The sequence below is a fragment of the Microtus pennsylvanicus genome, chromosome 4 (genome assembly GCF_037038515.1).
Source record: "Microtus pennsylvanicus isolate mMicPen1 chromosome 4, mMicPen1.hap1, whole genome shotgun sequence".
Lineage (NCBI taxonomy): Eukaryota > Metazoa > Chordata > Mammalia > Rodentia > Cricetidae > Microtus > Microtus pennsylvanicus.
Genome location: NC_134582.1, coordinates 131,469,315 through 131,485,690, shown reverse-complemented (window position 1 = coordinate 131,485,690; position 16,376 = coordinate 131,469,315). Strand labels below are relative to the sequence as shown.

The window sequence follows — 16,376 nt, the reverse complement described above, 5'->3', positions numbered from 1 at the left end:
GAGAGTGTTGTGGTGTGGCTGTACAGTGATGAAGAACCATGAACAATGAGACTGTCCAATGCACACGCAATCGCCCTTCATACTCTGCATCAACTAAATACAAAAGGACAATAAGGAGCCCACGTCCTCCATATCTGTGTTTCTCAGTGGCTCCCAGAATATCAATGTCAGCATCACCTGGCAATGAAGATTGTCAATAAAAGCAAAGATGTTTGACTTTAATATTCAAGAAATTGCTTTCTTATACTCCCACCCCAACAAAACCTCCCAGTGAGAAACATTGCTTGGTGGAAATGCATATCTCAGTCTATAGAGACTGGGCACTAAGAAATAATCAATCATGCCCTCACGGACCCTTTGTCCTCTGAACAATTGGCTTTCAGCCCACGTCCAGAGTGCTTCTCTTTTCTGATATCAAAGCATCCCTGTAGATACTAAATTTATTCTTACAGTGTAATTCAGTGGCTGCATTCTGGCACACACAATTCTGAGTGGTCACAATACAGTTGAAAGCTTTTGGAAATCTTCAAGAGGGAACTGCATCAATGGAGTAGCTTGCTTGCTCTATAGAACTAACCGTCTACTGAGCTGCTTGTCTTGGAAGCCTGGATGCTAAGGCATGCTCCCTTTCTTTTCAATGACCTGTACAAGCCTGTTTTATCATCTGTGAAAGAGATGAATGCTGCTCCCAAGGGCTTTTATCCCCCAGTGGCTTTTTATCACTATCTGAAAAGGCAATAAATGTAAAATTCTAACAAAAGTCCAAGGATTTTATAGATGCAGAATCCTTTAGGCCTCACTTTACTTAAGGAGACACTGCTGATATGTTCTATCCATTTTCTTGCTCATGGGGTGAGTTGAAAGAACTCAGAAATTGTGCTTTGTGCCCAAACAACAAAAGCATTTAGATCAATAAAGTAACAGATACACATGGGTCCTTTTGTTCACGACCATGAATAGATAGCTTATAGCTTCCTTCTTCTTCATCTGTTTGTTTGCTGGTTCAGAAACGCGTGTGTAGAGCACCCGTGTCAGTTGCAGGGCATTTGGGGTATTTTGTCCATGTGCATTTTGCTAACATTCTTTAAAACTAAAATTTACTTTCTTGCTATTTTATTTATTTGGATTTTTGCCCCACTAGTTATATTGCTTCTGATTAGTAGGCATGTTTGACATTCTGAAGCCAATATATGAAGGTCATTGCCCATAAAATAGTGACACAGGCATCATGTATAGCACACATCCCATTTAATGTACTAAACATTCTGCCAAATAGGTTTCATAGAACTATTCTGAACATAGAAAACGTTTTTGGAAAGAAGGGAAAGAAAGAAAATAAACGGAGGGAGGAAAGCAAGGGGGAGAGAGGGGAAATTATATCAGACGTCAGTAATTCTGGACTTGACTATAGATTAGGTGACAGGGTGTTTGGTTAGCAGTCAAGAAGCCCTTGGATCAATTCCCAGTGTCACAAATGCTTGTAATCCTAGCACTCAGAAAATGGAGGTAAGTGGATCAGAACTTCCAAGTCATTCTCTGTTACTTTGTGAGTTCAAGGTGAGTCTGGAATACTCAGGATTTTGTCTCAAAACTAAATAATAATAATAACAATATCAGTAATCCCTGATGTAGTTTCATTAGACACATTATCTTGTAGAGTAAGTTTGGGGTCTCTAAAGTTAATATGCCAGGGTAAGAGTCATTGTTGACTTCTGTGCCCTTACGTATGACAACCAAACTTGTGTCCCTTATAAGATTCTTTTTTTCTGAGTATGATAATAATACCTAGCTGTTTTTTGGAAAGAAAAAATTTGAAAACGTATGTAAGACACTTATGAGGGTCACATAGTAACTGCTCAATAAATGTCAGGCTTTTATACTGTTAGTACCCGTTTCTACATCTCTATGACAGGGTGGCCTAGGGAATCACTACCTGTTTTCTAGGTCTTATATTTATGGTTCCCAGACTTACTGCCCCTTTAGAGAGAGTTTTGGCTCTAAAATTAGGATGATTACTATTTGGAAGTTTATCAAAATGCCCCAGAATTAAGTTTGGAGACTAGAAAGACAAGTGAAGGATTCCACTTTCCAGTTACTGAGTTACGGAACAACTGACGAATGGATTAACAGTAATCATGTTGGGATAAGCATTGTTTTACCAGTCTAGGTGGTGCTTATAAAATAAATAAAATTAATAGATAAAGACCAGTGTCACTGAGAAGTAAAACATGTATTGACATAACTGTATTGGGGTAAATGAACCAAACTTTTGTAGCTTTGATAATTACAGAAAAAGTCAATAAATTCTGTTCCAAGCTTCTTGAAAAAGTTCATCTTTATAATGGCCAGTATATTGATAATTACATAGAAATTATAAACTGACTTGTCAATATTTTTTAAAGTATATATATATGTATTTTATGTTTGTGTATAAATATATTATATGAGTATATATATATATATATATGTTGTGTAAAAAAAGCACATTTCCTCATGTCTCAAATCTCTTATTTTTTTAAGTTTGAAATCTACCAATTTTCTGTGTTTATTAATTTCCCAGTCAAAAAATATGAGTCTGCTCTAATCCCTTTATTTCATTTCGCTCCTGGCTGAGACAGCTCAGGGTTTGGTGAAAGCCTATACCCAAAGGAAGCAAAAGGAAAGGGGGCCACACAATAAGCGGACTTCCTTTTGTGTCTCTTCCTGGGGGACCATCTTTTCTCATCCTCCACATAACCATGGTCCTTTTACCACAAAGCAAAACACAATTTAAAAAAAAAAAAAAATCTTCGGGCTGGGGAGATGGTCATATGAAGCACCCATACCTCCTGGTGAATGATCTCTGAATATGAGCCCTATGAGCCCAGGTCTAGACTGAGGAACTGGTCTTTCTTCTCCTTTGGACATTTGATATTCAGCCATCACAGTAGCTAAGATCAGAGCCTCTGACTCCACTCACATAAACATGGCCTTGAACCCTTTCCAGCCTCAGCTGCTCTCTTTCTAAGATTTTGTGCCAGGAAGAGCTGGCCACCAGGTTTAGGAAGACAGAGAGACTTGTCCCAAAGGTTTTTTTTTTTTTAATTGAAATTTAAATTGAATTTAAGGAAAAGGCAGGCAGACCATGGCAGGCTGGAGCCAGGAGGATGTAAAGCTGACTGGCCCTCTTACTGAGAACACTATTATCTCCTAGGTACTCGGGCATTCTGAGAGAAATATGTGAGTAGTCTTGGCTGGGCTGCAAGTAATGGTGGAGTGGAATCTTAAGACTGTGTCTTTAAACTGACATTTTCCTTCTTTGGTCACAGGAGACAATTACTCAGCCCAGCAGCTGGCTGTCCTGTGTGGCAGAGATATTCCTGGCCCCATCCGGTCAACTGGAGAGTTCATGTACATCCACTTCATCTCAGACTCCAGCGTCCCTGGAGCAGGCTTCAACGCCTCCGTTCACAAGAGTAATGAAGTCACACATTTGCCCTTCGATTTCCTCCCCCACTCCTTTCTCTCCCTTTTCTCCTTCCTTCTTTGCCCCTTTCCTGTTTTCCTCTACCTCTCTTCTCTTGTCTCAATTCTTTCTCTCCTCTTCTCTGTCTTTTCCTTTTATTTCTCCCTCTTCTCCTTCCCCTCCCCTTCCCTCCCCTCCCCTCCCCTTCCCTCGTCTCTTCTCTTCTCTTCTCTTCTCTTCTCTTCTCTTCTCTTTTCTTGGCTTTCTCCCTAATTACTCATCTCATTTTCTTATACAAGGACACAGGTTATAATTCAAAAGTCACAAATCTCTGCTACATCAGGGTGCTGGGTACCAAGTCCTCACACAAACTAGAGTTGTCTAGTTGTACAGAGTGTCTATTACCCTCAGGTGTCTGAGTGATACCTTCTGTAAGAGGGGTGCTCATGGTAGACACAAGGAAAAGATCTTTAAAATACCTTTCACCTTAACTAAGGGTTAGAACTAAAAGATAACACATATTCATAGCCCTGCTAAGGAATTGTAGATACATGCTGTGTTCAGCTTAAGAAACAACCAGTAAACATGAAGCAAGAGACACCTTCATAAAGGCTTTGGTTGAAATCAGCCACTTGATAGAACGAACCTGTAGCTCTTGAAATAGATACTTGATCAGTCAGAGGATGTGTGTAGTATATGAAATGCTCTAATGTGTCATATCATTGAGTTTTCTCAATACTTGACAGCGTGTGAAGTCTAATAATAACTTTGAAGTCAAGCTAGATTAACATTAAAGAAATTGTCTATGGAATATGGAAAGAAAATTTTAATTTTAAAATGAATTATTAACCTAATATTAAAATTAATCTAGTAATTTCTTCCCTGTTTATATGTAGCTTTTTTAAGAATGGGGCAATCAAAGGAAAATGATCTACCTTACACTCAGTAGAAGCAAGCTGTGCAGGGGATAGTGGGTGAGCTTTGAATTAGAGCCCAATCATCTGCCTCTGCAATCTAACTCGTATGCAGTTTCTTCATTTATTTGATAGCAGGCTGCCTAGTACTTGACAGTAACAACTTAAGGCCTGCTCCACCACTCTTCTCAACTCTCAATGTCTAAAATCTTTATAGCTCATCTCCTTAGATAGATACACAAACAAACAAACAGATAAGTGATAGATAGATATATAGATAGATAGATAGTACATGACTGATAGATGATAGATAGATAGATAGTACATGACTGATAGATGATAGATAGATAGATGATAGATAAATAAATAGATGATTGATAGGTGATAGATAGATAAATGATAGATAGATGATAGATAGATAGATAGATAGATAGATAGATAGATTGATAGATAAATAGATGATTGATAGGTGATAGATAAATGATAGATAGATGACAGATAGGTAGATAGATAGATGATAGATAGATAGATAGATGATAGATAAATAAATAGATGATTGATAGGTGATAGATAGATAAATGATAGATAGATGATAGATAGATAGATAGATAGATGATAGATAGATAGATAGATAGATAGATAGATAGATAGATAGATAGATAGACAGATGAATAGACACCAGACCGATAGATGATCTCCAAAGCCTTTCCATTCTTACACAGAAGAATAAGTCTACTCTGCTTCTTACATAACTTCACCAAGCTATTTTCTGAGATTGTTCATGCTGCCTTGTCTAGTCCAAGTCCCAGTGACACCCCACTTACCACATCAGGTCTTTGTACTGTTCTCTGGATTGCATTGTTCATCTTCCCTAAACTCACCCAGTTTGATTCCTTATTCCATCCAGGTCTCTGCTCAGACATCTACCTCTCTAACTTCCTGAGCACAGAGTACATTACCCCCTCATCCCTTCGTTTTCCTTTCTTGGACTTACTGCTGTTTCACAGAGTATACATTTGTTTCTTCTACCTCTGGAAAGCCAGATTTTGTGAAAGTAAATGGTCTTCTCTCCATGACTCAAATCTTAACCACCTCACTGTGGGTATCCAACAGTGTGTGCTCATTCAGTAACTGTGCCTCTAAACATTTCTCATACTTTGATCCCCGTTAGTTTCAACTTTCTCATCTGTTGCTTACATTTTGAAAAATCCCCAGTTGGGGGTGGGGGCGGGGACAGGGAGAGAAGCATAAACACCTCAGTGTCAATATCATTTAAATAACCTACTTTTCTTTTTCTTCTTGGGAAGGCTGTGGTGGATATTTGCATGCAGACAGAGGGATTATCACATCGCCCAAGTACCCAGACCTCTACATTCCCAACCTCAACTGCTCCTGGCATGTTCTGGTACAGAGTGGTCTGACCATCGCTGTCCATTTTGAGCAGCCTTTCCAGATTCAAAATAGAGACTCTTCTTGCAGCCAGGGGGATTACTTGGTGGTAGGTCACGCTTGTTACTCTTTGTAGCTAACCGTCTCTGCAGACTTAATTTAACATTCTTAGTATATAAATTGGTAGGACTTCTAACATTCTTTTGGAATATAATTTGCACAATTTTAATCTCTTTCCAGCTAAGAAATGGACCAGATATCCATTCTCCACCCTTGGGACCCTCTGGAGGAAATGGTCGCTTCTGTGGAATTTATCCTCCATCAACCCTGTTCACCTCAGACAACGAAATGTTTGTTCAGTTCATTTCTGATAATAGTAACAGCGGGCAAGGATTTAAGATCAGATATGAGGCAAAGAGTTTAGGTAAGTATTTCCTCTGAGAGCTTTATATTTTTCCTGAGATTGTTTGATTTTTGTTGATACATATTTTAGGGGAAAATGCCAGGTTTTCTTAGGTTAAAGTGTTAGTATTAACAAGAACAGGTCTTGATCAATCTAGGACTTAGAGTATGCTACGTACATTAACTCTTTCTTCAGCAGGATGCTTTTAAATGAAAGTATATTATACTTATTTCTACTTTTCAGGTAAGTAAAATAAGGCCTTGAGTTTTCCAAGTTATTGGTTTTGTATTGTTTATTTTTTCCAATTACTGGCAAATGTGTGGAAAATGAACTAATCTTAATGGACCCCTTTCCATGATGAAATGTCTAAGTTAAACTTAGTTACTTTACCATAGTAAAGGCTGTTCTTCGTTTGTAGTGAACCTATGATTCTATTATTACTCACTTAGTTATTACTCGTGTATTATTGCATTACAGCAGCAATCTTTAAGTAATCACCCTTACTTTTATGTTTAATTATACTTGTATTTAGTTTTACTGGGCTGCTTTGATTTTTATAACATTTACTTTTTAATAGCATTTAACTAAATGTCAGTGGATGGTAAACAGCACAACTAAATATTTGTCTCCCAAAATTCAATATCTTGAATGATTATGTGATCTTAGTCCCAGATTCTCAAATATGCTTCAAAAGGTACATTGATCTTAATGGGACCATGGGTTTTTGTTCTTGTTGCTGATATTGCTACTGCTGCTGTCTCAAAACAGGGTCTCATACAGCCCAAGGTAGCCAGGAATTCGCTGTATAGCTGAAGACCCTTGAATCCCTGATCCTTCTGCCTTGATATCCCAAATACTAGAACTATAAACACATACCACCATGCCCAATAGAAACCGTCTGTCTTATTACACTTTATCTCAGTTGTGAGAGAGTTCAGAATGCTATGATCATTTTTTTATTTAGGAAAAAAGAAAGAAATGAAAATATATATTAATTATTCCCCCCCAAAGCATTTAATAACATTAGCAAGGCCCAAGACAAGCAGTGTGTTCAGTCACTTCATAGTGCATTGGGCTCTGATGTACAGGAATTGTTAACAGCTCTGAGGACAGCTGCAGTGCTGATTGAGGCTGGCATTTTCTCTTACGTCACTGTCTTCATGTTGGTATTCACCGTGGTTTGATCTCCCTGCAGGACCCACTTTTCTACTGTGTCAATGCTCGGATTAATCTTAACTCTGTGGCGGTTCTGTTGTATTAAGTGTCTTTTCTTCTTAGTTCCTTTCTAGACCCACCTGTCATGCATCTATGCCAGTGGTCATTGTCATGTCCCTGCCTTTCCTTACACACATGACTGTCCTTAATATTAAGATCAAACAAAGGTCTTTTGGTTTTAAAAACTATTTTGGGGTAGCCCCAGCAATATGGTTATGCTTTGCCTGTCTCCTCCTACTTACTAAAGCCAGACTTTTCCCTGGCTCTTCCCATCGTGTCTACCTCATACCATTTCCCGTGTCTTAAATTATGTTTTGCATGAATAGCTCTTGGCATCCCTTGCTGAGCTTTTTACCACCTTTCCCCAGAGACTCTCTTCGCTGTAGTTGATTGAGATTTCTATGGCACTGTGCTAAATGTCTTTTATTCTCACCTGATTAAATGGCTTGTTAATTAGTTAGCTAAACATTTAGAAAGAGCTTCACCCTGCACGCATTACTGAGTTCCATCCAGAGGCTCCATACAATGAAAGAGACAGATAAGCAGAGACAGTTATTGTACAACATAGTAAGTTCCAGATGGAGAAATGCTCCAGGATCTGTAACCACAGAGAGAAGCATGGGATCAGAGAAGAAACAGAGAGAACAGAGTTTTATACTTCAGCAAAGAACAATGCAACAACATGAGACATCTCAGCTTTAGAAGACAATTCACGGTTTTGCAAGAAATTAGTATGGTGGAGAACAAGGTCAAAAGGAGGTGAATGTGATGATGAGCCACATGTGGGTCACAATGCTAAGGGCCATTAGTAAGACCTAAGGATAAGGTATTACCAGATGCTTTGGGGAGACAATGAAAGATTTAAATCCAATGTGTCATGGCTGGACCAAAACAGAAACATCAACATAGTAAGAACCCAAATGAAAGAGTAATTCAGGAAAAGCTGTTATGTCCTAAACTAAGGCAATGTCAGCAAGAAGGTGGGAAGAGGCCATGTTGAAAGATGATATAAGTAAGGTATTCAGTGGTTTCGGGTCACTTGGAGGTTGAAGTGGAGAGAAGGGATGGAGGAGCATGCGTAAGAACTAGGTGCACACAAAGCACCAGACTGACCCTGTTCATCCTGAAATCCCTGAACCACATTCTATGAAGATGAAGAACACAACCATAAATGAATTCATGTTTTGTGTGGTAGAAGGGAATCTGAAAGAAAGGAGTAAATTATTTGTACTCCCAGTTCTCAGGAAGCAGAGGCAGGAGGATGACTACAAGTTTAAGGTCAGTCTGGTCATGTTGTGAATTGCAGACCAGCCAGGGCTGCATAAAAAGACTCCATCTCCAATACAAGCAAATACCTCGCATATGAGGTACATGTGCGGAGTCAGAGGATGATCTAGGGCAGTGGTTCTCAACCTTCCTGATGCTGCGACCCTTTAATACAGTTCCACATGCTGTGGAGACCTCAACCGTAAAATTGTTTTCATTGCTGCTTCATAATTGTAATCTTGCTATTTGTATTTTCCAATGGTCTTAGGTGACCCCTGTAGAAGGGCCATTCCACCCCCCCAAAGGGTCTCAACCCACAAGTTGAAAACTGTGATCTAGAATAATAGTCTTTAATGTCCTCTTTGTTTTTGAGGCAGAATCTCTTTTGCTGTTTGCCACTGCACAATTGTGTACTTCAATTGGTCAAGCATCCAGAGATTCTCCCGGCTCTTCTTCCTGTTTCACTCTAGTTCTGGGGTTACAGATGCATCCCCTTAACTTCATAAACTTTGAATAGCAAATGTTTTTGCCCAGTGAGTCATCTTCCCAGCTCTCCTTAGGTTTGCTTGTTTATTATTTTATAACATATTGAGATCACACGCCTGCAGTGAGTGAAAGCTTGCTGATCTGAGCTTTCAATGAGAATTTGTAACTGCTTGCTTACTTCCTCACTTGACTAACTGATGGGTTTGCATTTACGGATGCTGAAGTTTTCATATAGAAGTGAATACAGAATTTTTTCTGGATTCCAAATATGAATGACCATCATCTGGGAAAACAGAATCAGGCTATCCTCAAATGCTATGTTCCAACATAGTAATGACTTCAGGAAACCTTCATAGTAACGGAAAAAAAGAGAGTCTTAGATCAAGGCACTTTTCATATACATTGGTGGGAACAATGGGCAGGTGGCTCATAACAAAGAAAGGAAATTTCTATTGGCCTCAGGTGCTCATGATGACATTCTTAGCCTTTGGGTTGGTGAAGCTAAAGATCTACTATTATATTTCAAAAGGATTTACCTTATAGCCATGAAGATGGATGTTAGATCGAACACATGTGGACAATAAATGACTATTAAGGAGGCTAAAGACAGCCCAAGATGATTTGACTCCAGACTACAATAGCCTAGCTCTGCAAGCCCAGAAGTTCTAATCAGCCAGTCAGCCTTGTAGAGCTTCAGTTTACGTGTTCATGTGATGCTGCAAATATTTTGCATAATAACTTTTTTAACTTTAGTGAAATATAAAATTTTCATTTCAAATAGACAATCTGATCATCGTGGTATGTGTCTATAATCCCAGTTCATGGGAGATGGGTATAAGAGATTGAGAAATTCAAGGCAGTCTCAGTGACATAGACAGTTGGGGCTTAGCCAAGACTCTCTCAAAAAGCAAACAAATGGGTGAGAGAGATGGGTCAGCGGTTAAGAGCACTAGCTGCACTAGTTGCTTTTCCAGAGGACCCAGGTTCAATTCCCAGCACCCATATGATGCTTCACAACTGTTTGCAACTCCATTTCCAGGGAATCTGATGCTCTCTTCTGGCCTCAACTGGCACCAGGCACGCGTGTAGTATACAGACACATATGTAGTCAAAGCACCCATACAAATAAAGTAAAAAAATAAATTAAAATTTAAAAACAGACAAACAAGCAAAATCAATCCCTGCACATATACACATTTCAAAACTAAATGCCCAACCTAACAAAAGTAGAAGAATACATAGTTTGACAGAATAAAGAGGGACATACACGGTGGCTTGTTTTAGCAGAATGCCAGGATTTACTTGCTTAAAAAGAACATGAAGATAATTCTGATAAAAGATAAAATTGAGAGGACAAGTAAAGACAAGCTGACTGTACACAACAGTTATGGTAGCTGATTATGTTCTCATTCATCAGACCGTAGATTGACTTAACTGTTTCTTGACAGCCTGTGGGGGCGATATCTACATTCATGATGCCAATTCTGATGGATACGTGACCTCCCCCAACTACCCTGCTAATTATCCCCAGAATGTTGAATGCATTTGGATCTTAGAAGCTCCTTCTGGGAAAAGTATACAGCTCCAATTTGAAGATCAATTCCATATTGAAGAAACACCCAGGTAGGTCACCTACACTTTAAAGTTCCTCCACCCCAAAGTTAATATTATTTTAGCTGTCATGTCTCAAGACAACTTATGTCTTCTTTGTTCTGTGGTACCCATTGCCTAGTAAAATGTAGAGACAAAGAGATAAGTAAATGTCTGAAGCCTCAAATCCTTGCCTGGCAGCTACTCTCCTCCTGACCCTCAACACACCCTCCAAGAGACCCTGAGGGTGACTGTTTGAGATTGATGTCGTTTGTTCTTCTTCCACAGGAAAAGTACAATCTCTGAGAGATAAGTATTTTTTTCTCCAACCTCATATTAAGTGCCACAAATAATAAATATTTGCTTAACAAATAAGAAATTAGGTGGCATGACACTAGAGGCCACCAGTGTCACAAACAACTGAACAAGTACTCTACAATTCCCCAGTATCGTTTTTAGATACTGAACACAATTTGTTTTTCCAGGAATTAGCATGGACTCTCTAGTTTAACTTTATTAGGAAACATTAGTAAAAGCTTGTCTTCTTTTATGGACGTAGAGAGTGTACCTGTGCTCCTCAGTAGCCAAAGTCATAGGACTTCCAAGAGAAGCTGATCTTTCTCATGTGAAATATATTCAAGTATCATTCTGACAAATTCTCCTTTAGTTGAATCCATAGTCCATCTAAAATGACTTTTATGTTTATAAGACAAATATAAAATATGTAAATAACTATCTCCCAGTATAAAAAGTTGTCTTCTTCAGGAACTCATGGAAGGTTGTACTGTCGTTAGGAAAAATATGGCATTTAAAAATGCCATGAAGCTTAAGGAGACTCGGTTGTGTTGTCTTATAGTACAGAAATGATGATTAAACATTGTCCTTGAAGAAAGAAGTCTTGACTGACAAAATAAATCAAAGTAACTGGTTTTGTCAACTTAATTTTTTTCTGCTAGCTGTTCTTCGAGCTACCTTGAGTTGCGTGATGGAGTTGACTCAAACGCACCGCTGCTTTCCAAATTGTGTGGGAGCTCTTTGCCTAGCAACTGGGTATCCTCAAGAGAACTTATGTACTTGAAATTCCACACTGAGAATGGGTCCAGCTACATGGGATTCAAGGCCAAGTATTCTATAGGTAATGCTTTCTTTTCAACTAGGAAAGCAATGGTACAGGGAAACACTGAAGCCTAACCATGCCTCTCATCTGCCTAATTTTAAGACTAGGAAGAAGAAGGTTACACATAAACTCATAATGTCATCACCAGGTTTAAGTTACTTTGTATTATGCTAAAATGTAATTTTTATTTGTATTTTATTTGATATTTTCCTAACTTGTGTATAAAAAGTATTTTCAGTTATATCAAGCTTTATTTCTCTTACCATGAAATAAGTACAATACCCTTGCAAAGAATAAAATTCCTTAGTGATCCAACAACTGCACTTGGACAATGACTTGGAACACCAAACAGCATCCATGGAATGGTCCAGACTTTTCCTTCCGAATCTTAATGCCACGCCAGTCACTTAATGAAAAGCACAGTATTCCCTTGGAGTTTGGTTTCTTTATTCAAAAAATGAGGCATAAACACATATATTGAAGGTTCACTCCAGGTATATAATACCATATATCACATATGTCTGGTGGATCTGAAGTCTCAAAAAGAGTATGTAAATCAGCAAAAGCTCAGAAAGCCTAGATTTAACAATATATAATCTGCACAACTTACCTTGTATCCTAAGGTATATTGTATGTAGGTTAATGTAGCTATCACATCCATTGATAAACAATAACTGAATAGAAATTTTTAAGCTCTAAGAAACCTTGTACTGCAATGCAGTGTGTGCTTGAATTTAACCTAGAAAGGTGGACACGAGCAGTCGCCAGTCAGTCCTTTCCCCTTCCGGAAGAGTGTAGATTGTATTTGGAATCAGCAGCAGAAGATGCCAGGCAGGCCTTATTAAACCTCCAGTTGCGTCCTGGATGTAATTTACATGCACACAATAGCTCTTACATGCTGTCCTAAGAGAATGGATGTGACATTGCAGACTTTGACTTTCCGTAGCCATCTTCCATTTCTCGCACTGAGTAGGCTTGGCGTCTCTTTCTTTCCATTCAAAGTCGATTTCAAATAATCAGGAAAGTTTAAGCAAACATTTTCAAATTTTACAACTTCTGTTAATATAAATTTGACTCCTAAAAGTTTTAAATTACACTGGTTTAATCATAAAAATAACCCATAATTGAATATCATTTGTGTGTGTGTGTTTTGTAGCCTCGTGTGGAGGAACAATCTCAGGGGACAGTGGGGTCATCGAGAGCATTGGATACCCGACCCTTTCGTATCCAAACAATTTGTTTTGTCAGTGGCATCTCCGGGGCCTCCCAGGACACTACCTCACCATCCGTTTTGAAGATTTTAATCTTCAGAGTTCCCCTGGTTGTACAAAAGACTTTGTGGAGATCTGGGAAAACCATACCGCTGGTTAGTGAAATACTACTTTCTTTGGGGATGTGTTTACTTCTTAACCAATTTGTTCAAGATCTGAAGCATCTTTGCTTTTGAGAAAGGCAAAGGTGTGTCCGATGTCATCAGAGAAATGCAGGTTCATGAGCTCTGAGCAAGACTAGCAGTCCTTTTCCATGTTTCTAACGGATTACAATGGATGCTCATTATTGCTAAAGCCGCTCTGTAATTGTTTTGGAGAGCACACAGAAGGAGCCATGTATGGGGACAGCATCCTCCTGTGCATTCCCAATGTGCCACGTGTGGTTAACCGGAGGAGTCTCGTGAAGCATTTGCAGAGGGGAATGCGGTGTATATCATATAACAGTGTGAGAGGCACTTGTATCATAACCATGCTCGCAAGCCTTCCTCATCAGGCTGAGAAAGACTTACCCTAATTGGCTCCACTCTTTATACATCTGCATATATTTGAATATGTTGACTTTTGTTCCTGATTTTCATAATAGTGGTTGCCATTTTTTCATGGACAAAAGATTGTCTTTTAAGGTTTTCTTTGTTCGGGCAAAACTACTTATGTAAGCATTAACAGAAATAAGCCACCTGGGCATGCACATAATTAAGTATTTGACTCTTCCAGGAAATACTTTGGGCCAGTACTGTGGAAACTCCATTCCTAGCAGTGTCGACACTTCTAGCAATGTTGCTTCAGTCAAGTTTGTCACAGACGGCTCTGTCACCGCCTCAGGATTCAGGCTGCAGTTTAAGTCCAGCAGAGAAGGTGAGTTCAGTGACTTATCAGAAGGGTACTGATAGTTTAGAGGAGCTGCGCTGGACACTGATATAAGAATGGGAAAAAGAAAGTGTGATTCTGCCTTCTTGACTTATGAGAAGTTGGAAGGTGGGTACTAATTAAACAGTCACCAATTAATGAAAACTTATAGCTGAATTAAATGTCACAAAGGAAAGTAGCTTGTATCAGGAGAGATGCAGCGAGGAGACGTGGCTTATCTGTAAAACCCATCTTGAGAAATTGGTACACTGTAATGCCCTAGAACTCTCGAGAACTCACATTCCTAAATACCCTGATGAATGTGGATCAAATAAAGGTCCTGTTGAGAAACAGAATAATGATTTTAGCCTTCCTAAGTTTGCTATATTTATTGGTCTTTCATACTTCCTGGGCTCTAATAATGATTTAAATGCGCCAGTGGACTGTTTACCATGGAATCAAATGTCAAGTATTGACAGAACCAAGAACTGTATACAGATGTGAATATAAGAAGTCAAGAGATGAATATAGTTAAGCATTATCATACACGTGGAGACAAAAATATGACCAATAATTTGCCTGGATGGGTAATTTTTAAAATGTTCCTTCTGAAAGATATTTTGATTAAATTTCTTCATTCTTTCAGTGTGTGGTGAGAACTTATATGGCCCTACTGGGAGATTTACATCTCCCAACTACCCAAACCCAAATCCTCATGCCTGGGTCTGCGAGTGGACAATCACTGTACCAGAAGGCAGGAGGGTCATCCTGACCTTTACCAACTTGAGGTTGAGCAGCTCTCCATCCTGCGACAACGAGCACCTCATAGTAAGTGTTCTCTCCAGGATGGGCACTGTGTTTTGTTGTATGTGGAGTGTATTCACCGGAAGTAGTAATATGAAAACTCAATCAAATGGTTACCACCTATCCAACTGCATTTCAGACCAAGTCTATATAGTTTGGGTAGAACAAAATCACCACTAACTGCTTTCAGAAATGGTCATCTGTCACTGCATGCACAAAAGTCATACAATGGATAAGTTTTCAGAGCACACCATCATTAAATACAACAAAAGTGAATAAGGTCACAGCTAAGCACACAGGCAAACTTCATTGATCTCAACACAAGGACCAGCGAGGCTTAAGCAGATGAGTGTTCCTATGTAAGCTCATTCTCTGCCAGAGGTATTGAGGGACCCTGGGTAGGAAGCCTGCCGTGTTGCCAACTTCAACATGCCCTCAGCATTATTAGTTTCCCTTAGTGGAAGAAAGCAAATGAGACCCATGAGTATGAACAACAAATGTGTTGTTGACTGGGAGGTGTGTTGACTGTATATGTGTGCATGTGTGTGTACCAACAATTTTTGTGTATATGTATTTGTACTTATTGATATAACTATGTGTAGACTAATAGACTACCAAATGGAATTAATGTTAGTATATTTCTCTACTCATCCTGCTCCCTTTTTCAGTCTTTTTGGTTTTGTTTTGTTTTTAAGATAGGGTTTCATTGTGTAGCCCTGGCTGCCCTGGGATTTGCTCTGTAGACCAGTCTAGGCTCAAAGTTAGAAATCCACCTGCCTCGTCCTCCTAAATTCGGGGATTAAAAGTGTGTGCCACCATGCCTAGACTCTTCAGTCTTCCTTATCTTACTAAATAATATTTCTAATGACTGAGGGAAATGTTGTTGGTGTTTATTTTGGAGTTGTATATAAGAGATCAGCTTCAACGAGTACACCACTCACCAGGGCAGGGGCATGGGGATTAGTGAAATAGTAACGAGAATGAAGACGTGAGTGAAAATAACAAAACAGAAACATAGGATGGTACCGAGAGGAAATCGCCTGCCTCTAATTTTCCACATGCTTCTGTACCCCAATGGAAAAAGGGGAAGAAGACAAAAGACCATTTTAACATGATACAAAGGACAACCAGATTGTTACTTGCTTTAATATTTGAGACATCACGTCATCAACTCTTGAGAAAAGCATTCTGCTGTTTAGGCAGTGAACCCACCCTAGACCAAGTATCCTGAAGGCAGACACTCCTTTGGTCAAACCTCATAATTCAAAAGAGGGAATAAAAGTGTACTTGAATTCTATGACCCTTGGCCACGGTGGAGTGAATCTACCTGTAGGGGCATCTTAATGTCCAAAACACCAAGTGACCACACCCAGGTCAGGGTGTGTAGCCGCACACACTTGTTGTTAACAACTTGGAGCAAGCTGAAACTCTCTGACCTTCAGACAAACAAGGTGGAAAAGGCTCACATTTTGGGGCTCCACAGTTGTAGTTCCTACACCATCCATACACAGGGGCCAGTGGTTGTGCCTTAGAAAATGCCAGCTCTAACGTCTGCCTGCCCACTGCTACTTCACTGTTCTTCACTCAGTTTGTCCCATTCGTGCCAGGTGGTCCCTGCTTCTAGCCTTGT

General features: G+C 39.3%; 1 protein-coding gene across 2 annotated transcripts in view; it reads left to right on the top strand.

Moving 5' to 3' along the window:
- Nucleotides 1-16,376, top strand: part of Cubn (cubilin) — a 206,598-nt gene that overhangs the window by 129,600 nt on the left and 60,622 nt on the right. For both annotated transcript variants that reach the window (XM_075970518.1, XM_075970517.1), the window contains exons 41-48: nucleotides 3,309-3,455; nucleotides 5,667-5,857; nucleotides 5,989-6,172; nucleotides 10,567-10,741; nucleotides 11,665-11,843; nucleotides 12,982-13,191; nucleotides 13,811-13,951; nucleotides 14,589-14,770. In XM_075970518.1, the coding sequence (XP_075826633.1) occupies nucleotides 3,309-3,455; nucleotides 5,667-5,857; nucleotides 5,989-6,172; nucleotides 10,567-10,741; nucleotides 11,665-11,843; nucleotides 12,982-13,191; nucleotides 13,811-13,951; nucleotides 14,589-14,770 (1,409 nt within the window). The remainder of the gene's footprint in view (nucleotides 1-3,308; nucleotides 3,456-5,666; nucleotides 5,858-5,988; nucleotides 6,173-10,566; nucleotides 10,742-11,664; nucleotides 11,844-12,981; nucleotides 13,192-13,810; nucleotides 13,952-14,588; nucleotides 14,771-16,376) is intronic.